The sequence below is a fragment of the Lethenteron reissneri genome, chromosome 48 (assembly GCF_015708825.2).
Source record: "Lethenteron reissneri isolate LAM-NWPU_2019-01 chromosome 48, ASM1570882v1, whole genome shotgun sequence".
NCBI classification, from domain to species: domain Eukaryota; kingdom Metazoa; phylum Chordata; class Hyperoartia; order Petromyzontiformes; family Petromyzontidae; genus Lethenteron; species Lethenteron reissneri.
In genome coordinates this window covers 50,173-73,310 of record NC_083826.1, presented here as the reverse complement: position 1 = coordinate 73,310, position 23,138 = coordinate 50,173, and the positions used below count along the sequence as shown (strand labels likewise).

General features: G+C 53.0%; 1 protein-coding gene across 3 annotated transcripts; it reads left to right on the top strand.

The window, feature by feature from the left end:
* LOC133354678 (prostaglandin G/H synthase 2-like) lies at positions 1-22,055 on the top strand. Of its 3 annotated transcripts, none has more exons than XM_061571724.1 (12): positions 1-172; positions 3,615-3,813; positions 7,425-7,523; positions 11,111-11,239; positions 12,384-12,527; positions 12,795-12,938; positions 14,041-14,222; positions 14,746-14,829; positions 15,427-15,673; positions 16,019-16,305; positions 18,661-18,808; positions 20,324-22,055. In XM_061571724.1, the coding sequence occupies exons 2-12, from the start codon at positions 3,807-3,809 to the stop codon at positions 20,677-20,679; spliced, it is 1,827 nt and encodes a 608-aa protein (XP_061427708.1). In that variant the 5' UTR covers positions 1-172; positions 3,615-3,806; the 3' UTR covers positions 20,680-22,055. The 3 variants fall into 3 exon arrangements, with proteins under 3 accessions (XP_061427708.1, XP_061427710.1, XP_061427709.1); XM_061571726.1 differs by having other exon boundaries at positions 66-127; XM_061571725.1 differs by lacking the exon at positions 1-172 and having other exon boundaries at positions 3,556-3,813.
* Positions 22,056-23,138: the final 1,083 nt, after the last annotated feature.

Here is a 23,138-nt window from a genome sequence, read left to right as displayed (position 1 = left end):
GGGTGGGGTGCCCTTTACGACATTTTATGGTAACGGAAACTCCCAATGCCTGGCCCCCGAAACGTCGACTCAGCGTGACTCAACTCCCAATCCTGGAAGCAACGATCGTAAACTGCAAGCCTGGAATGTAAGGCGAGGGATTATTATCATCGTACAACTTTCATCGCACCGGGTAAACGCTGTGTGTGTGTGCGAGAACTCGCGTTGTTGGGGAGCGGTGGTGTTGTGGTTAGCGCGCTGCGGGCAGAACGCGGCGACCCGGGTTCTGTATCCCGCTCACGGCCACCCACCGGTGACGATTATCTGAACCGGTCCTGGGCCTCCCCTGGTTCTACTCAGCCTAAAATTAGTACCTGGTGCGGTGTGCAAACATCGCCACTGGGGAGACAAAGGCGGTCGGACGTGGTGCGGTGCTGGCCACCCACCCCCTCGTGTGCCGTGCCGGCCTTCATAGGTGCTCGCTAACAGCACTTGCCCCAACAGTTTGCTACAGGCTATACGGGGCTGTCTTTGTGCCGTGCGTGACACCGTCGCAGTTAACTTTCAAACCTTGAACGCTGTTGAGGTTTTCAATGGGAATTGCTTTGCGGCGGAGCGCAGCGCATTCCTGCGGACGGTTTTATTGGCAAGTGTGGCAATGTGCAATCCTTCCTGTGGCAATCCACCGCTGGATGAAAGCCACCAAAGCCACCACCATCAGACCCGCAGCTGCACGCGATGCTGTAGCTCCCATCTCCGCGGACTTTGTTCCACGCCTTTAGCTGCCGTTCCGGTGCCCGCCTCGACCGCCCATCCCCTTTTATTATCGTGTTGTGATGATGCAATCACGCAACCTGGCACAAAGTCCCAACCCGTACGGTTTAACACCGTATCCTTCTTGCACAATGTCTATTTTGTTCGTGATGGGACTTTGTAGCATGAACGTTGGGATGTCTAAGGGTACGGGGTGACCAATAAAGTTGGAATTTGTCTGTAATAAGGTAGGGCACTGATAAGGGGTTGACAGGTATGTAAAAGTGTAGCATATAGTGTAATGTATAGTTTAGTGTATAGCAGTGTCGTGTAGAGTGTATAGTAGTGTATAGTAGCATGCATGTCAAACCCATACGGTGTACTCGCATTATTGTACAGGGAAATTGAGTTTTCAGGTCCATACGGCGTAAAGGCTGTTTCAATACGGGCGAAACATTGTTGTTGTCTATTTGTGTTTCTCCCTTGTGATGGGACTTTGTAGGATGAACATTGAGATTTTTAAGGGAACGAAAAATACGGATTAATTGTAACAAATCAGCTTCATAATCCGAGTCATACCTGGCATTATTTTTTTTATTTATATTGTAGAAGCTACGTAGATAGATCAAATAATAACAAAAATAACAATAACTAACACTTTTTTATAATTTGATCTGTCTACCTGGCTTTTCCGAAAGACCTAAAGAATATGAATCCCTGCAGTCACGAAAGCTTTAAGTCAATGTTTATATTGTAGAACTTTAGAATATAGTGTAGTGCATCAAGACATTGAACATCTTAACGCCTGCACTCTTGCCAGAAAGCGTGACGTCCTTTTTGTATACATATATTATTCAATCTACGTTGTGTCGTCGTCGTCAAATTGTACACACATATCTCGTCTTCATATTCTTAGGTTTTTTCGGTAAAGTCACGTAGGTAAAAATTTAAAATTAACAAAAGTAAAATAAAATAAAAATAAAAATCACGACGTTTCGGAGGCAACACAAGCTTCCGTCTTCAGGTGGAACCGTCACAGCCCGACAGCTGTATCAAATAAATGAGAGATTACAAGAGATACCACTCCGTATATATAATGGTTGAGGGGGGAGGGAAGGGCCAGGAATGGCCCACTTTTTATTATTATGGTAAGGTGCGGCTTGAGACTATGAATAGACTGCATAACAAAAGACTGAGCCTTTATTATTCATGGTTGACAAAATATCTCTGCGGAGCTCCGTAAGGAATCGTCACCGACCCATCGAGCGCCACGTGCCCACAAGTTGCGGATGAGACGCACGTGTGAATGCCGTCTGAGCGGCAAGCCTTGCAGCGGGCATTGTTCACCCCGTTTATGTAAATTCTATACGCATTATTCTTTGGGTTCAATCGTGATTTGAAGATTCTAGATTTGAAGCTTTCGCGACTGCAAGGATTCATATTCTTAGGGTTTTTTTCGGTAAAGTCACGTAGGTAAAAAAAATAATAAAAGTAAAATAAAAAATAAAATAAAAATCACGACGTTTCAGAGGCAACACAAGCTTCCGTCTTCAGGTGGAACCATCACAGCACGATAGCTGTATCAAGTGTTGATACAGCTATACGTGATTTGAAGCTTTCGTGACTGCAGGAATCCATACTCGTTGGTTCTTTCGGTAAAGTCACGTAGGTAGAAAATCAAATAAATCACGACGTTTCGGGCGCGACCTGACGATGGACGCTTGTGTTGCGCCCGAAACGTCGTGATTTATTTTATTTTATACCTACGTGACTTCACCGAAAGACCCAAAGAATACTCTGCTTCTAGATAGGTTCAAAGAAAATAGTCCTCGATTTGTCTACGTAGCCCGAGTCTCTTCCCGTTGCAGGCACCCGGCATCTCATCCCATTGCTGCATCATCACCAACGCTCATTGCTCCACGTCGCCGTCCCGAAATTAGCCTCTCACAAATTGAGCGTGATTATCATGATTGCTGAGCTTAGTCCGTCGGTGCGTTACGCGTGTGTGTCGATCAAACATATCCGTGCGCCGAGCAGGGAATTATCGGCTAGCCGCAACACAAATGACGACTCGACAGTGCTTAAAATAACTTCACATTACCCGAGCCTTGAGTCTCAATGGGTTTATCGCATCTCTTTGTTGAATCAAGGATAACCGAGGTGTGTATATACACCGACTGGTGTACTGGCTACCGTGCTGCGCTTGCAAACGCATAGAGGTCGCCCTTTCACTCGATCTCCCGGCACGGCAGCTTTGACAACGGTGTGAGATTTAAATTTCGATTTAACGCTTTCGTGACTGCAGGGATTCATCTTCTTGGTTCTTTCGGTAAAGTCACGTAGAAGGAAAATAATAAAATAATAAAAATAAAACATAATAAAATGATATTTCTTTTATTTTATTATTTTCCTTCTACGTGACTTTACCGAAAGAACCAAGAAGATGGTGTGAGATTTATTCCACCCCTGCTGCTGCCACCACCACCTCCTCCTCCACAGTCCCACCGCTTCTGTTCACCCAGCTGTGTCAATGTACAACAAGCACGCAGCACGCGTGGTGGTGGTGGGGTAACACGAACCTCGTCCGGTGTTTAAGGCCAAGCCTCCACCAGCACTCGAATCTTCGCTTCGGTCAGGAGGAGCCCCCCCCCTCCCCATTTCTCGGCTGACAGTCGCGCAAGCCCAGCAATTGCAGGGTTGCGCCTACACCCCCCCCCCTTTTTCGGGCACGCGTGAGGATTGGGGAGAGTTGAAGGGGAGGAGTTGAAGGGAGTTGAACATCGCCTCCCTCTTCCTACGCCTCCGTTGCCGCCTCCTCCTCCTCCGTCCGTCTCCCTTTCGTGTGTGTCGTTATTTGTTGGCGTACACCTCGTGTTGTGCAGGCGAGGCGAGGCCAACAATCCCAGGTGTATAAATACCTCGACTCGCTCCCACGCGCGGGGTCTTGGGCGAGGGGACAGACCTGCAGGGCTTGCAGTAGCAGCGGCGTCTACTCAAGGTTTCTATCTCTCTCGGCGATCCTCGCAACGCACCTGGAACAGCTTCCTCGGCCGGGTCTCACACATCGACAAGTCATGACAGGTGAGCCCACGGCTACTCCGCAGGCTCCTTCGCTCACTCACACACCCACCTGCTCACACACCTGAGAGATTTACACTCACTCACCTGCTCACACACCTGCCTATAGACTTACACTCACTCACCTGCTCACACACCTGCCTACAGACTTACTCACTCACCTGCTCACACACCTGCCTACAGACTTACTCACTCACCTGCTCACACACCTGCCTACAGACTTACTCACTCACCTGCTCACACACCTGCCTACAGACTTACTCACCTGCTCACACACCTGCCTATAGACTTACACTCACTCACCTGCTCGCTCGCCTACCTATAGACCTACACTCACTCACCTGTTCACACACCTGCCTACAGACTTACACTCACTCACCTGTTCACACACCTACCTACAGACTTACACTCACTCACCTGTTCACACACCTACCTACAGACTTACACTCACTCACCTGCTCACACACCTGCCTACAGACACTTTACATTCACCTATTTACTCACCTGATCACACACCTCCCTACAGACTTACAGTCACACTCACTCACCTGCTCGCTCACCTGTTCGCACACCTACCGATAGACTTACGCTCACTCACCTGCTCACACACCTACCTACAGACACTTACATACACCTATTCACTCACCTGCTCACACACCTACCTACAGACACTTACACGCACTCGCATACTCATACACTCACCGACCCGCAAACCTATCGACACACCCAGCTACCAACCAATACAGACTCGCACACCCACTCACCTGCTCACCTACTCACACACCTACTCAGACACCTACTCACACACCTGCTCACCTACTCACACACCTACTCACACACCTACTCACTCACCTGCTCACCTACTCACACACCTGCTCACCTACTCACACACCTACTCACACACCTACTCACACACCTACTCACACACCTGCTCACCTACTCACACACCTACTCACACACCTACTCACTCACCTGCTCACACACCTACTCACACACCTGCTCACCTACTCACACACCTACTCACACACCTACTCACTCACCTGCTCACACGCACCTGCCTGCCGACGGGTTCCTTTCACTTTGCGGCTGTCTCCTCTGGCACCGATGGATAATTACAGACGAGCCACACAGCGCCGCTGCTGCTGCTGCCACCAAACTCAACTGCATCGTCCTCACTTAGGGCTCTGTGGGGTCTCTGTGAGTTTGTGGGGGTCCCTTTGACTCTACGGGGTTCTGTGTGAATCTGTGGGGTCTCTGAGTCTGTGGGGTCTCTGTGAGTCTATAGGATTATGTGTGAGTCCGTGGGGTTCTGTGTGAGTCTGTGGGGTTCTGTGTGAATCTGTGGGGGTCTCTTTGACTCTACGGGGTTCTGTGTGAATCGCACGCTGACCAGCGTGGTGAAGCGGCTGGGCGGTTAGTGGCGCAGTGGTGACACGCGCCTCGCAAGCCAGAAGCGCCTGGGTTCGATTGCCCACTCTGGCTTCTGTCTGTGTAGAGTTTGTATGTTCTCTGGCCCCTGTTCTGCATGGGTTTACTGCGGGTTCTCCGATTTCCTCCCAAAGCTCAACGCCCGCACGAGCTACTTAACCGGTATCGACCAAACTACATCACAATGCTGAAAACATATGTAACTGCAAATCAAATTAAACACGTAGGCTTTCGCGACCAATATAATTCATAATATAAGTTTTTGGGTCAGATCGCGTTAACTGCAAATCGTTCGATTGGATTTACAAATGTCAATATTGCACCCAAGTGCAGACCTTTGGCAGGTCCGCCCTGAAAAAGAGTCTTGAGACTCAGTGAGGCATTCCTGGGCAAACAAGTTGAACCATTAGAATAATTATATTATCAGAACAACTTTATGTATCATGGGAACAAAATCGCTATGCGGTGGTGGGGTGTGACATTGGGACACATAACGATCCTCTAGCTCGGGGGCACGGGCTTCCTCGATGCTTCTAGTACGAGCCACGCTTGTGCCAGCGAGTCTCGCACACAAAGACAAAGGCGCGCACACACACACACCGCTGACACCGCTGCAATCCCTATCCGTGCTGTGCCGCTGGCGGTTGGCACACGTGAGTGGTTCTCACGCTCGCTCGGCACCACCGTTGATGCTGCTGCTGCTGCTGCTGCCACGACTACGGCGACGATGATGCAGAGGTCCTAACATTAATGCCGCAAATAATTTTGCGCGTTCCGTGTTCGCCGCCAGTTTCACAGGTGCGGGGGGCTAATCGCGAATGATGGCGCTGCGTTTCACAGACAGGTTTGGTGCGCCAGTAGCGAGTGTAGTGTGGGATACACCGTTAATTGTAGTGCGTTAACGGAGCGGTGTTACTCTGCGTGATCCCAATTGAGTAATTTACGGATGATTTTTCGAACTTGGAAGCCAAACCGCACGTAGTTGTACGGTTAATACTCGCACCGCAGGAATAACCAGGGCGACCTGCCGGATCTGAGCCGAGTTACCACCGACACCGCACCACCGGCGCAAGCTTCCGGGCATAGAGTAAAGACCCCTTGGTGTTTACTTCGAAAGCGTACACCTCTGTGCGTTCCCACAACCAGGCACGGGCTCGGATATTGCTCGCCCGCCACCGATGTTAGCCGCGGCCGGGGATTCGAACTCGGGTTCACAAAAACGACGGCGGATCGCAGTGCATTGACGGTGGCGTTGCTGCTGAGAGGAGGGAAAGGTCAACGCTCCCGAGTGACCCAGGAAGAGCCACGTGAGCTGCTGTACGACGCAGTGGGCACGTGACGCGTCACAGCGGATGCTGCCCCTCGGTCGGTAGAGGAGGCCTGGAGGCTGTGGCTGGCAGTTGGTGACCTGTAGAAAGTCAGTTGCTACTACGACTGCCGTACAGCTATTTATAACCCAGGCTGTCTGTACACGGTGTGTGTGTGTGGACGTGATTGCCACTACATAGCTACGAGCCATTGCCCATTATTCCACAGGTACGTGAGCTTGCCCGATCAGAGTCTGGTACAGTGGTGGCAGTGGTAACAGCCGTGCTTCACGGCATGAAGGGCCCGGGTTCGAATCCCGATTCGGGCATCTCTGTGTGTGCAGTTTGTAAGTTCTCCCCCTGCTTTGCATGGGTTTCCTCCGGGTTCCTCCCAGAGCTAAAAACAGTCAATGTTACCGGTATTGGCCCAAATATCGCAATTCTGTATATGCTGAAAACTTGGCGGGAATCTCCCGAAAACGAGTCTTGAGCATCAATTAAGTTTTCCTGAGTAAACAAGCATCGTAATAACATAAACAACAACAACAACAACCCTCTCTCTGTACCCAGCTCATGTTTAAGCATGGCAATACCGAGCAGGCTGTTCCACACAATCGCCACGCTCCTTTTGCCAATCCACCGCTGGATGTACGTACGTTAAACTTCATTCGCACCACGCTTAGCCGGCCGTGCCCATGCCATACTTCACCACGCTGGTGAGTGCGGGTCGGTGAAGAGGGGGTACACAGGACCGGTTCGGGTACCGCTCGCCACCGATGTTTGCCGCTGGCCAGGCATCGCAGCTCGGCTGAAAGGAAGCCCCGAGCGCCGTACCGATGCAAGCGCGGGCTCATTGTCCTCTTAACGTCTTCTCCACAGAGAGGAGGAGGAGGAGAAGCCCCACGAGTCGCCACCTCGCGCCGTGGCTCCTGCTGGCGCTGTGCGCGGTGCTGTGCGGCGCCACCACCGCCGCCGAAGGTAGGCCCCCGAGCGACGGCGCCCTCGCGTTTACCGCACGGCGCAAGTCCAGCGTCCGTTTGTTTCGCGCTCCGCCGACACGATTTTGGGTCGTACCGCACGGTGTTCCGCGCGTCGTTTGACTTCAGTAACTTGAGGAAGCCACCCCCCCCTGGTACCTGCAGTGAAACGTCGGACATAATTTCAAAAAACGCACGGTACAACCCCGGTAATAACATCGCGCAGAAAGCTGTATGAGCAGCGCAACTGTGAAAAAGCCCTGCGCAGTTGTCAATAGTGAAGAAGCTCCCGGCACGTGGAGCGAAACGTCGGACACCGTGCGGAACATCACACGAGCGCTAAATCGTGCGCGAGAGAGCAGCGTCGTGCCCGCTGCGGGGTTTCACCCCGATGACCCTTGGCGAGTGCAGACAATGGGCGGCTGTTCACGCGGACGTCGGCAAAACATCCCCTCTCGCTGGCCCTCCTGGGGTCTGGCGGCTCGCCCGGCCGTCGCGCGCTCGACGCTCGGCACGGGCCTGGCGGGTCGTCGCCCACACTTTGCGTGCATGTGTGTGCGCGTGCGTGCGCGTTTGTGCCCGTGCGTGCGTGTACTAGGACGAAGAGACCTTTCCTATCTATGGCGACGGCGGTGCGTTCCGTTTTGCGCGTTCCTCTAGCCACCATCGATCTTTTCCACAAACAGCTGGTTTATACAGACTCGATGCCTTGCGGTGATAATGGGTTTGTGTCTATTTGGTGTGTGAACATCTTAACACCCCCTGTGCTCTTGGCGGAAATGATGATTGCAATAATAAGTGGAAACCGTACAGATTTGCTTTGGCCAAAAGCAGAATTGCGATTGAGTAAAAAAAAAAGGTTTGAAGCTTTCGTGACTGCAAGGATTCATACTCTTAGTTCTTTCGGTAAAGTCACGTAGGTAAAAAATGAAATTAAAATTAATAAAAAAAAAATTTTATTTCATTTTTTACCTACGTGACTTTACCAAAAGAACTAGGAGTATTAAAAAAAGCTCCGATGTTCTTCTGGAAGCGTGGCGCCAGTCAACCGACAGCGGGAGCAACGGCGCGTGGCCGTGGTGGGCGACGGCTGGAAACGCTCGCGCTCAATTTCACGCAACGGTCTGGCGGCAAGGGGACGCCACGCAGGGCTGGAGGGGCGCGGCGCGCAAGGAAACGACGTGACGTCGCGTGGTGTCCCTTGGACAAAACCGAACGGAGCGGGATCTTCAAAACGCCACTTTGGGTTACGGCGGCAGTTTAAAAACAACAAAAAAGCCCCACGCCGCGATGCTGCTTCATCCCAGTGGGGACAGGTGGTGCTGACAAGTTAACCTTCTTTTACGAGAGCCCAAATTACGGTGGGAAACGTATTAGTTTTTATAGGCCACGCCGGTTAATAATGAGAAACTGGTTGCTTGTTTTGAATGCACCACACCCCATTCGTGGTGCTAATTAAACTTTCTCTCGGGCACCGATTGTGGCCAAAAATAGGCAGCCTTGCTTTACCCTGTATAGCCTAGGGTTGCCACTCCTAGTGTACCCAGGATCATCCTTAAGGCAGCAATACATTACAAATCACGGCTTTGGTTTGTTGCGTAATAACAATAATAGCATTGTCAATAGCAACCTTTTGTATTACATCGACAAATGTTCCCCCCTGTAACCTTATACTTTTTGGGGCAAGTGCTGTTAGCGAGCACCTAATGAAGGGTTGTATGGCACACGGAGGGGTAGGTGGTCAGCACCACACCCCAGCCGCCTTTCTCTCCTGAGTGGGTATGTTTACACACTGCACCAGGCACTCATTGAAGGCTCGGTCAACCTAGGGGAGGCCCAGGACCGGTTCAGATAATTGTCACCGGTGTTGGCCGTCACACACACACACACCTTGTGACCTTCGCTGAGCTATAGGCAACAGAATAAATAAACATACCAATTCGCCTCCTTTCCACCTTTGTTTTTCCTGCTTAAATAAACGTATTTTACAGATACCATCGGCCACACAACGCCTTTCGGAAGTGCGTTTTCAGCAGCACGGCTCGAACACAAGCAGAACTGGGATGCTTAGAGTCTCATTAGCATGGTGAGGCTCGCTTCAAACAATGCCAATGAACTATCGGACGTCACTAGGCCGTTTCGTGTCAGGGGCAAGAGGATCGCCAAACTGAACGCGCCCGCTGACAGACAATACGTTGCCACCAACCATCGGTGCATTCCTATCGTGGAACCGGATCCCTGGACCGCCATGGGGTGTGGACGCCTTGCCGTGGCACGCGCCAATGATTGCGGAGAATGTTTGGTTGACTGCGTGCTTTGCCTACTGCGTGGCAGGTCGCCGTGCACTTTCAGGGTCGTGCCGCGACCACGTCCGACGTTTCGCCCCGCGTGCCGGCGAGATTCGAATTCGGTTCGTGAAGATGCTCCCGTAATACGCTGCTGTTATTTGGCCACCAAAATATATATATTTTTTAATGTGCATTTAATCCGTTGACCATAGAAAACATGAGCAGCCTTAGACGTGTACCGTCCGGCCTAAATGAAAGTGAAGTTTGATTTGTCCATCGGTTCCTGAGGAACCCAATCCACCCATCCTGGGCATAAACACACGGCGGGGATGTCACTTTTAAGTTTTTTACAACGCTGTGCACAGAGCAAAGACACAGTGGTGAGCGCTCTGTGCTATGAACCCCAGAAACCTGGGTTCAATTCCTGTCCATGGCTGCCAATGAGACCCAAAAGGCTTAAACCGGCCCAGAGGTTGCTTGTTTAAACATATACTTATGGATAACGTTGGTCTGAAAAGCCAACTGCCCTTTGGTCTCAAGCATATTTGCATTTTTATGTGGAGACACAGAACAGAGTTGTGCTTATATTTGCTTTCAACCGAACACTTACAGTTCAAATCCCGGTTGGGGTTAGACACAGCCCATCAGGCCCCCAGGGGCCAATGAAATGCATTCCACTCTGTGAGAATGCCAACTGTGGTTGTCCAACATGTAGACCAAATTCCACACATGGGGCACGTGGAATTTCCACCACCTCCTCCTTCTCACTCGTCTATCGCTACTATCGCGGTTGTCGTTCGCGTGAAACTCACTCATTCATTGCTGAAGTGTACGTATGCATGTTGAACTTTTTTCGCGCCGTACGTAGCCAACCACGCTAATCGGAGGTGCGGTGTATGGTGGTGCCTGCGTGTGTGCGTATGTGCACACGTGTTCCAGAATGGTGTGTGTGGGGAGCGGTGGCGCAGAGGTTAGCGCACTGCATTACAAACCCGGAGACCCGAGTTCAACTCCTGCACACGGCCAACACAAGTGACGAGTATCTGAACTGTTACTCGGCCTCTCCTAGGTCGACTCGGCATTAAACGAGTACCGGTTTCCAGCATGTAAACATCAGCACTGCTGAAACAGAGGCGGCCGGGCGTGGTGCTGGCCACCTACCCCCGATTGCCCCGTTCCAGCATTCATAGGTGCCCAAACACTCTGTTAGTGCCGTGCCGGCCTTCATAGGTGCTACTCGCGAACAACACTTGCCCCAACAGTCCGTCGAGGCTACACGGATCTCTGCATTTTGTTCCAGTTGGAGAGACGGCGAATCCCTGCTGTTCCTTCCCGTGCCGGAACAAGGGCGTCTGCACGGAGTACGAGCACGGACGCTACGATTGCGACTGCACCTACACGGGATACCACGGAAAAAACTGCACCATACGTGAGCAAGCCGCGCCCGTCACACGCGCGCACGCCGCTCATCGCCCCGTCACCACCGCGCCCCGCTTTGTCCGGGGCGTGCCACGCCACCCCCATTGAATTTCGATTTATAGCTTTCGTGACTGCAGGGATTCGTCTTCTTGGTTCTTTTCGGTAAAGTCACGTAGAAGGGAAATGATAAAATGATAAAAATAAAACATAATAAAATACAATTGTATTTTATTATGTTTTATTTTTGTCATTTTATTATTTCCACCCCCATTCACTTAACCGGCAGGGGGCCCGGTCAGAATTTGTCGTCCGTTCGGCACCTCGGTAGCCTTGCATTAAGCACGGTTGACATTAAGTCGTCATGGAAGGGGGGGGGGGGGTCCCAATTTAAAATGAGTGACGTCAAAGTTCTGTGGGCTCAAACCGGGACGCCGCACGGCTCAGCTGGCAGCTGCCCCCTCCATTAGCTCCGCCCACTTTTACATAAGCACAACCACTGGGCCACTAGCTCCGCCCACTCGGCCACTAGCTCCACCCACTGGGTCACTGGCTCCGCCCACTCGGCCACTAGCTCCGCCCACTCGGCAACTAGCTCCGCCCACTCGGCCACTAGCTCCGCCCACTCGGTCACTAGCTCCGCCCACTCGGCCACTAGCTCCACCCACTTATCAGGTAGCCCAGCCCTCTGCCCACATTTAAACTAAAACTGTTTTTTATTGTACCAGGTAAGACCGACTGAGCTATAATAGCCCTTTTTCAGTAGAGACCTGGTTACAACAAATGATTGCTCGGCGAAATGGCGTATAAATACTCTCAACGCATGTTTCTAAATGTGGAGGGGAAAACCGGAGGACCCGGAGGAAAAACCCACGCAACTACGGGGAGAAAATACAACCTCCAAATATACAACAGGCATCAGTCAGGATCGAACCCACGACCTCCTCCATACCGAGCGAGACAGTTAAAATCTCGCCACTGCCACAAACACGAAGCCAGCACATATTAAACCGGTAAGAAAATTAAACATGTTTATGAACGTTACAGGGCATCTGGTGAGACTTCCTAAAACCAACTGACACTGTCACAGCCAAACCAGACGCTGGGTCAAATGTCTCAATCACATCCCCACCATTTGTGTTCCCCTGCTCGTACAGCGGAGCTGCGCACGGCCATCGTAAGGCTGCTGAAGCCGAGCCCAGACACGGTGCACTGGATCCTAACCAACTTCCCCGCCGTCTGGGACGTCGTCAACAGCATCTCCTTCCTGCGTGACGCCATCATGCGCTACGTCCTTGTGTGTGCGTCTTGCCTCACTTCCTACAACTTCCCACACGGCGGTGGTGGTGGTGGTGATGGTGGCGATGATGGAGGTTGTGGTGGCGATGATGGTGGTTGTGGTGGCGATGACGGTGGCGTTAGTGGTGGTCGTGATGTGAGCGAGCAAGTTGCAGGGTTGCGCATTTCCCTTACGCATCACCTGAATGCGTCTACAAGCTCGAATGCTTCCTCCCATCGTTAGCGTTCACGCGGCTTTACACGTCTGTCCGCGTGTGTGTCTCTGTCAGCGCGCTCGGACCTGATCGACAGCCCACCGACCTACAACTCGGTGTACGGATACAAGTCGTGGGAGGCGTACTCCAACCTGTCGTACTTCACACGGATCCTGCCGCCCGTGCCGCGGGACTGCCCCACGCCCATGGGCATCGCAGGTAGCCGACCGAGCATTGCCTTGTGGCGGATTGGTCTCGCTGTAATATTCTAACCCGTGTTCGTGACCCTCACAAACATTTTAGATGTATTTTATGAGGTAAACTGAGGTAAATAGTGGCATTTTATGATATAAACTGAGGTAAATAGTGGTATTTTATGATATAAACTGAGGTAAATAGTAGTATTAGGTAAATAGTAGTATTTTATGATATAAACTGAGGTAAATAGTAGTATTTTATGATGTAAACTGAGGTAAATAGTAGTATTTTATGATATAAACTGAGGTAAATAGTAGTATTTTATTATATAAACTGAGATAAATAGTAGTTTTTTATTATATAAACTGAGGTAAATAGTGGTATTTTATTATATAAGCTGAGGTAAATAGTGGCATTTTATGATATAAACTGAGGTAAATAGTAGTATTTTACGAGGTAAATCGTGAGGTGGAAACGGAGAGTAGGCTTTTCACGTTATCTAATTAGTTGATTAGTGGACCTGATAATCGATACTTCTTTGATCGAATACTCAAAATAATGCAATAGTTAACATATGCGAGGAATTCAATTGGGCAGGCGGCAACTCCAATGTCAGGGCGCCCGGTGGAAGTTGCACCGCCTGCACACTCGGGCGATGGCTACCGCTGTCGGCGTTTGCGGTTGAGCCCGCAGAACGATGGCAGAGACCGTGGCTGCACGCGGAAATGTCACGCGCGTGAATTACAGAACGCTGACGGACATTGTTCAATCACCGCCATTGTGTGTGTGGTTTTTGTTGTTATTGCTGCTGTCGCCGTGTGTGTGGGGAGCGGTAGCTCAGCGGTCAGTGCGCAGCGCTACGAACCCGGCGACCTGAGTTTGATTCCCGCTCACGGCCAACACCAGTGACGATTATCCTAACCGGTCATGCGCCTACCCTAGGTCAACTCGGCCTCAAATGAGTACCTGGTGCAGTATGTAAATATTGCCACCAGGGATACAAAGGCTGCTGGGCATGGTGCCGGCTACCCACCCCCTCGTGTGCCGTGCCGGCCTTCATAAGTGCTTGCTACAGTCTGTTAAGGATACACGGGGGGATCTTTGTTGTCTTGGTGTGCGGCAGGCAAGCCCCAGCTGCCCGGCGCCAAGCTCGTGGCCGAGCGGCTGCTGCTTCGCCGGCAGTTCAAGGCCAACCCGCACGGCTCCAACCTCATGTTCGCCTTCTTCGCACAGCACTTCACTCACCAGTTCTTCAACACGGACCCCGTGCGGGGCCCCGCCTTCACGCGCGCGCTGGGCCATGGGGTAAGCGGCACGGAACGCGCACGCACGCACACACGTACGCACGCACACACAAAGAAAAAGACAAAGAACCCTCATATCGCCTTCATATACTGTTGTGGCAAGTGCTGTTAGCCAGCATCTATTAATGGCGGGAACGGCACACGAGGGGGTGGGTGGCCAGCACCACGCCCGGCCGCCTTTATCTCCCCGGTGGCGATGTATTTAACGCACCGCACCAGGTACTCATTTGACCTAGTGGAGGCCCAGGACCGGTTCAGATAATCGTCACCGGTGTTGGCCGTGAGCGGGAATCGAACTCTGGTCGCCAGGTTCGTAGCGCAGCGCGCTAACCGCTACACTACCAGCCACACACATACACACGCACACGCACGCATGCATACATCTAGAGGGTGTGGGGGCGTGGGTAGAAGGCATTCCTAAAATGCCAAGTTTTTTTAATTATCTACATAGATGCATGGATATTGCTGCTGTTCTCCGCACAATTCGTTTGAGCGAGAGGCGCGTGTGACGTGACGATTTCCAGGTCGACCTGAACCACATCTACGGAGGAACGCTGGAGAGACAACACCAGCTGCGGCTCTTCAAAGAAGGGAAATTAAAATTCCAGGTTGGCACCGCCCTCTCCCCCCCCTTGGCTGTTCCTCACCACGCTCGCTGCTCACCCTCACAAAAAGAGAAATATAAGGATTGGTTTTAACCATTCCAGCAATAAAACATTCGTGTTAAAATGTTACAACAACAAACAGAAATCTTTTGCAAGGAATCATACCTGCATTAACCACATAAACTATCAGAGCATGTTTTTTTGCGTGTGCATGTTCGCCACAAATATATGTGGTTAATGCAGACATGATTCCTTGCAAAAGGCTTCTGTTTGGTGTTGTAACAACCAGAAAGGGTAAAAAAATTTGATACTGGCAAAGGAGGTCCCAGAGTAAGATAATTGTTGTGACCTGGGGTGTGGTGGTGGTTGAACACAGGCTCGTGGTAGTGGTTGCACACCGGGTGGTGGTGGTGATTCGGACGACGCAGTGGTAGATGAGATGACGCAGTGGTGGATGAGATGACGCAGTCCGTGCCTGGTACCGAGCCCTCAACACGGGCATCGCAATCAACGAGCGGAGCTCACGGGGGGCACGGTAGCCGTCGTAGTGGCGCGTGAATAGAGCGTCGACCGATGACGCTCCGATGACGCCGTCCCCAGCTGATCGACGGAGAGGCGTACCCTCCGCTGGTGCGCGACGCGCCGGTGCACATGGTGTACCCGGAGCACGTGCCGGCGTCGCTGCGCTTCGCCGTGGGCCACGAGGTGTACGGCCTGCTGCCGGGCCTCCTCGTCTACGCCACGGTGTGGCTGCGCGAGCACAACCGCGTGTGTGATGTCCTGCGCGCTCAGCACCCGCGCTGGGACGACGAGCGGCTCTTCCAGACGGCGCGCCTCATCCTCACCGGTGAGGGGCCGGCGGTGGTGGTTGGTGGTCGTGGTGCTGATGGTGGTAGTGGTCGTAGTGGTGGTGGTGGTGGTGGTGGCGGTGATGGTGGTCGTGGTGGTGGCGGTGGTGGTCGTGGTGGTGGTGGCGGTGGTGATGGTGGTCATAGTGGTGGCGGTGCTGACGATGACGACGACGATGACGGTTGCAGGACTCTCCTGAAAAAACAATCGTGTGACTCTCTGAAGCCTTCCCGGGTAAACGAGCACAACAATAACCGTAACAACAACCACGACAACAACAACAACAACAAAGTACCGATACCCGCCGCATGTGTGGCAAACGCCCCTCCCCGCGTGAGCGCAGGCGAGACGATAAAGATCGTGATCGAGGAATACGTGCAGCACCTCAGCGGCTACAACTTCCACCTCAAGTTCGACCCCACGTTGCTGTTTGGCGTCAACTTCCAGTACAGCAACCGCATGTCGCTCGAGTTCAACCACCTCTACCACTGGCACCCGCTCATGCCGGACTCGCTGCACATCGACGGGCGCAACTACAGCTACAACGAGTTCCTCTTCAACCCCGGGCTGCTCGCCGAGAAGAAGCTCATGCCGCTTGTGCGGAATTTCATGCGCCAGCGAGCCGGCACGGTGAGGAAGGGGGAATAGATCAAATAGATGTATGTGTAGTGCTGAACTTTACGCGGACAACTTCTTCCTTTTCTGTCGTCACTTTATTTGATCAAACTCGGCACATTTCGCCGGCCTTGCTCGCTCTGATCCTCCCTCTCTCTCTCCGTCTCTCCCTCCGTCTCTCCCGACTCCCCTCTCTGCTTCTCCGTCCCACTCCAGCCGTCGCTCTCTCTCGGCTTCTCCGTCTCACTCCAACTGTCTCTCTCGTTCCCGTTCCACCGCTACCCTATTCTACCTCTCGTATCGTCCTCGTCTCCATCTCTACTGCTACCCTATACTTCTTCTACTCCACTGCTACCCTATACTTCTTCTTCTTCTCCACTGCTACTCTATACTTTTTCTCCTACTCTACTGCTACTCTATACTTCTTCTACTCCACTGCTTCTCTATACTTCTTCTCGTATCTTCATCTTCTGCTCCGACCATCTCCGTCCAGCTCCCAGCACAACTCCCCGTCTCCCTCTGACGCTCCCGTATTTATCCCTGTCCCTATTAATTTCCAATTAATAACTGGCATCCCCCCAACGCCCCGCGCCCCCGGCCCCCGCCACCACCTGTCCCCATTCCCAGACTTAAAGGCGCCACCTTGCCTCTGACAACAACAACCGGCCAATCACTGCCCTGCATCCATAATTGCCTAACGGGCCGTCTCCGTCTCACCCGTTGTCCCCCAGCAACAGCCGCATGTCCCGATACGACCCCACTGTTCCTAACCCGCACGTGTTTACAATTACCCCACTTGGCGCGCGTTAAACCACTACATATGTATAGGCATGTGTGTGTGCGATGAGACCTCCCTTGCCAATATCCAAATATAAGAATAGGTTTTATTGCCAGAATGGGTAAAATCTATCCTTATATTTGGATAATTGGCAGGGGAGGTCCCATGATGTAGCTGCTCACCCCGAGCTCTCAATGTCCTGACGGTGGCGTTGTCTTTGTGCTGTTCGCCTTTTGGCGTCCTCTGGTCCAACGCTGTTTGAGATGAGGCTCTAAAGAAAGCCGTCTCTGGTGTGGACCAATCAGTTTCAAAGACAATGCACCATCATATACTACCAGAGCATGTTTTTTTGTTTGCATGTTCACCACAAGTATATGTGGTTAATGTAGACATGATTCCTTGCAAAAGGTTTCAGTTTGGTGTTTTAACATCTTAACACCTGTTTTATTGCCAGAAAGGGTAAAACCTAGCCTTATATGCGTGTGTGTGGGGAGCGGTGGTGTAGTGGTTAGCGCGCTGCGCTACGAACCCGGCAGCCCGTGTTCGATTCCCGCTAACGGCCAACAACAGTAGCGATTATCGGAATCGATCCTGGGCCTCCCCTAGGTCGACTCAGCCCTAACATTAGTACCTGGTGCAGTGGGTAAACATCGCCACAGGGGAGACAAAGGCGGCCGGGCGTGGTGCTGGCCACCCACCCCCTCGTGCGCCGTACCGGCTTTCATAAGTGCTCGCTAACAGCACTTGCCCCAACAGTCTGTTAAGGCTATGCGGGGGATCTTTGGCTTTGTTACATGTAAACAACCTGGAGTGCATGTGACACTGCACAGCTCTATCCAATGTGTGTTTGACATCAGGAAAGGTATTGGGGTGTTTGTGGGGGCGGGATGCGGGGGGGGGGCGTGGGCTGTTTGGTGAGGTCAGGGTGCGGTTTTCAGGCTTTAAGGCACGGCTGGGTCCATTCGCAGGAGACCGGGGAGGAGAACCAGCCAAACAAACTTACACGCTTGCCCGTCACAGGATGATCGATGGCCCTGTTTGCTACGCTCACTTTTGCTTTGCCCGTGGCCACGGCCGCCCGGAATGCGCCTGGTCTCGTCGGAGCTCGGGAGCCGAGCAGGAGAGAGCCTGCGTAGGGCCTGAGATGGACGGGGCCGGCGCCGCGTGGCTAACGGGCGTTACAGCGCTGCGGCGCTACGATGCTGACTGGTGCGGTGAGGCGTGGTCAGGACAACCCCCGTGACCGACACGCCATGGGGAGGAAGCCTCAATCCAGCATTGGATTGGCAAACGGCTGGAGGGTATTCTTCGTAACAATCTGTTGTATAACAGCCAGAGTCTCCCTGTCAAAACCAGTGTGGGGCACGCTCACCAATAAATAATTATATTAGCCAGTCTCTCCATATGCAAACGAGCGTTCACTTTCCACAGAGTGGTACGTATTTTACCAGCCCCTGTTTGTAATTTGGTTTATTCCGGCTCTGGAACGCACAGCGTGGGGGGAGGCCGTCGTCCGGCAGTGGGTTGATTGACCGGGTTCTGTGCTGTGCGGACGCGCGCACGCGTGTTTGTGTCCGCGTTGCCGTGGCCAGGTGTCGGGCGGTCGAAACGTCAACAAGAACCTCCTGCACGTGGCGATGAGCATCATCGAGCACGGGCGCACGCTGGGCCTGCAGTCGCTCAACCAGTACCGCCACCGCTTCAACATGCGGCCCTTCACCTCCTTCCTGGAGCTCGCAGGTGCTGCCCTCGCCCATCTCGCAACACTCACCTTGACTCCAACTTCAACCCTGACCCCAGACCTGACCTAACCCCATCCCTGACCCCCAACCCCGACCCCGACTCCCAACCTGACCCCAACCCCCAACCTCCAACCCCGACTCTGACCCAGACACCGACCCCGAGGCCAACTCTAACCCCCGACCCCAACCCTGACCCCCAACTCCGACCCTGACCCCGACCCTGACTCTGAGGCCAACCCTGACCTCAATCCTGACCCCAAGCCCCTACGACTCACCTTCCCATACTGACCACGACACTCCCCTCGACACTCGCACCTCTGCTGAGCTGCCGGCCTACCGGAGGCGGTGATAATTGCCGCGTTGTGGAACAATGCGGGGGTGGTGCCTCCTCTTCCTGCCACCACCAAACGGAGCCACGAGCCGCACTGTCATCCCGCTCCCAACGGAGACGACGCGCCCGGCGTGCCGGCTCCACTCCATCCCTCGCTCCCTCTCTCTCCCTCTCTCACGCTCTCTCACGCTCTCTCACACTCTCTCTCAGGGGCAGGGGGGTGAATGGAACTCCACGGCACACAATTTGGCTATGTGGATATTCGATTTGGCTATTTGGATATTCGACGCAATTACCTCGCTCGTTCATCTATCCAGTAGTCCGTAGAGGGATGGCAGTGAAACTTGCATTTGTGTCGTGCAAACCTCCACAGCATCAACGAAACGTCTCGGTTTTTATTTTAGCCTAATGGCAGCTCATCATCATCACAATTTGGCGGTGGCACCGGCAGTCATGGCGCGTTCGCCATTTGTCACGGAGGGTTCGAATCCGGTAGGCCGCGCTGGTTATCACTGCGGGTGCAATAACCGTGAATAACATTGCGCGACGTTTGCTTCACGGCGGACGTTAGAGATCCCGTGACGTCCATTAGCAAGGGTAGAGCCACCGTGTGCCACCAGCGTCGTGGTCCAAATTAGCCCAAGTCGAAAATGACGCCCCGAAAATGACTCGATCAGGACTATACTCACAGCGACCATCATGTATGTACCTACGTTGAACTTCTTTCGCACCGTACGCAGCCAACCGTGCTAACCATGGCCCCTACTGGCAGCAGACCGATGCCCCCAGGTCACTGTTGAAAACGAGGCTCCTCTATCCGGCTCGTTCCAACAAAATCACCCTGTCTTCTTGGTTCTTTCGGTAAAGTCACGTAGAAGGGAAATAATAAAAATAAAACATAATAAAATAATTCTCACGACGTTTCGGCTACAACGCAAGCAGCCGTCCTTTCTTCACCTGAGGACTGCTGCTTGCGTTGTAGCCGAAACGTCGTGAGAATAATTGTATTATGTTTTATTTGTATTATTTATTATTTCCCTTCTACGTGACTTTTACCGAAAGAACCAAGAAGATGAATCCCTGCAGTCACGAAAGCTTTAAATCGAAAAATCACCCTGATGAACCTTGACCCCGTCCTTCTCTCCCCCGCCCACTGTCCCCCGTCCGGTGGTACGCCGGCAGGCGACGAGGAGATGGCAGCCGAGATGGAGGAACTGTACGGCGACGTGGACGCCGTGGAGTTCTACGTGGGCCTCCTGGCCGAGAAGTCGCGCCAGGGCTCCATGTTCGGCGAGAGCATGGTGGAGATTGGGGCGCCGTTCTCGCTCAAGGGTCTCATGAGCAACCCCGTGTGCTCGCCGCTCTACTGGAAGCCGAGCACCTTCGGCGGCGACGTGGGCTTCGACATCGTGAACACGGCGTCGCTGCGCAAGCTCGTGTGCCAGAACGTCGTGGGGCCGTGCCCCCGCATCTCGTTCGCCGTGCCCGAGGCCGAAGCGGGGCACCTGTGCGGCGAGGGGGTTCACTGTGAGCTGTGATGAGCGAGTGTGTGTCGTGTCGTGTGTGTGTCGTGCGTCATGTGTGTGTCATGTGTGTAATGTGTCAGGCGGGTCGAGGTTAGAGCATGGAGCTACAAACCCGGTGGCGCAAGTTCAAATTATATCATAACTGATCCCGGTCCTCCCCTAGGTTGACTCAGCCTTAAATGAGTACCTGGTGCTCAAAGGCGGCCAAAGATGGTGCTGGCCCCACCACCCCTTTGTGTGTTCTACTGAGGTCTCATCGACTCGCATAGACACTCACTCACAGACCTAGATAGAGAGCCACAGACTTGCACAGACCCATACACCCGCATAGAGACCCACACGCTCGCGGTGGAGACCCACACTCAGAAATGGCCTCGTGATAGCCCAATACTGGTGCAGCAAAATCATCATCACCCATTGGCTTTGTGTTCCAATTCACAAAGCTGCGCATACCACACACTACGCGTACCACACGCATCGTCATCCAGCTTCGAGGATATTAACTGCACCCTCCCGGCTTGTCCCTTCCAACCAGCACTGGCCCAGTGTCATTACAGCACTGTTATGAATTCTGAAGGAGGGGGGGGGGGGTTCTCGAGACCTTTGTTTGTTGAACTTGGACGGTGTACGCCGACCGTGGGAATCTGCTGGAGAAAACTGGAATGCCCTTGCCATGCCACATCGTGTTGCTCGATTCGCCGAACGTCCCTCCAGCGTTCAGGTTTCGTAGCCCGAGGGCCTTAAATTATTTATCCGACGGCGGTTACGCAATGCGCAGGGAGCTGGCCAACGGCCGACTGCGCGTCGTGTCGCGCGCGCGAGCTGTGAATGCGACGACGCGACGAGAGCGCGGTAATAACTTATTGGCGCCGCGTGTTCGTAGACGATTATTTAAGCGTTTCTGTCATCGTACATCGCCAAGAGCTGCGGGTGCAGCTCGCTGTAGTGGCGACTCACCCCTGTTATTAATCGGTGACCTGCCCCAAGCAGTCCACCGCTCTGCGGATTCGGTGAACATCCGGCAAGACTCGAGGTCACGAACCACGCCGGGCGGATTCTCTCTTCCCTCGAACTGCCGCGCGGAAGGCAGCTCGTTTGCGGCGGTGATTGGTCGCCGCCCGCGAGATGCACTGGGTGACGGACGCACGCGCGTGAGCGAGCGTCCTGACGGACGGACAAACGGACGGAAGGACAGACAACTGGCCAAAGAGGTGGGGAGTGATGGACAGATGGATGGACGGAGAGACGGTGGGCCAGATAGGACAGACATAGACACAGATGGACAAAGAGATGCTGCCTCTTTCATAGGGTGATATAATAATAATGATGATGAGGGCATTATGCATGGACGAGCTGGATTTTAAATCGAAACACGTGGGGGGAGGGGGGGAGGGGGGAAAAAATTCAGAACACTGGAATGGATTTAAATTACATGCGAATTACATACGACGCTTTTGTATTTATTTGATATGTGTAAATAAAGTTGGGATGTTGACACCTGCCTGCGAACGTCGCCGTCGTCTCCTTGAGTAGAACGCGCAAGCCGCTCGCCGCGTGCAAACGTGTGCGCGTGCAAACGTGTGCGCGTGCGAACGTACGAACGTGTGCGCGTGCAAACGTACGAACGTGTGCACGTGCGAACGTACGAACGTGTGCGCGTGCAAACGTGTGCACGTGCAAACGTGTGCAAACGTACGAACGTGTGCACGTGCAAACGTACGAACGTGTGCGCGTGCAAACGTGTGCGCGTGCAAACGTGTGCAAACGTACGAACGTGTGCACGTGCGAACGTGTGCGCGTGCAAACGTACGAACGTGTGCGCGTGCAAACGTGTGCAAACGTACGAACGTGTGCGCGTGCAAACGTACGAACGTGTGCGCGTGCAAACGTGTGCACGTGCGTCGCTGGGGAGTGGTTGTGTAGTAAAAATAAACGGGAGTACCCGGTGGCAGGAAACGCTCACGCAAGCAAATGTCACGTGTGCACGAGCCAATGTGTATCTATCGTGGGCAGTCATTTAAACTGAACCATTTTTTTTAACCAGCTGAAGGCCCACCGAGCTTATTGGAGCTCTTTTTGCAGCAGAAGCGACCTGGCCACAAATGATAGCTCAACGAAGTGGCTTATCAATGTGGAAATGTGTAGCGGCCAAACACTCTAAATGAGTGTTGGTGATTCTAAATGTGGAGGGGGGGGAACTGTTACCGGAGGGCCCGGAGAAAATCCACGCGACCACGGGGAGAAGACGCAGAGTCCAAATATGCAGCAGGCATCAGGGTCGGGATCGAACCCACGACCTCCTGTGTACCAGGCGAGGTAGTTAACATCCCCTTGCCACCGTACTCGTCAGCACTCACGGTCTCTGACACCAGCGACGATTTTCTGAACCGGTCCCGGGCCTCCCACTAAGTCGGCTCAGCCTCAAACATCGCCACCGGGGAGACAAAGGCGGTGGGGCGTGGGCGCTGGTC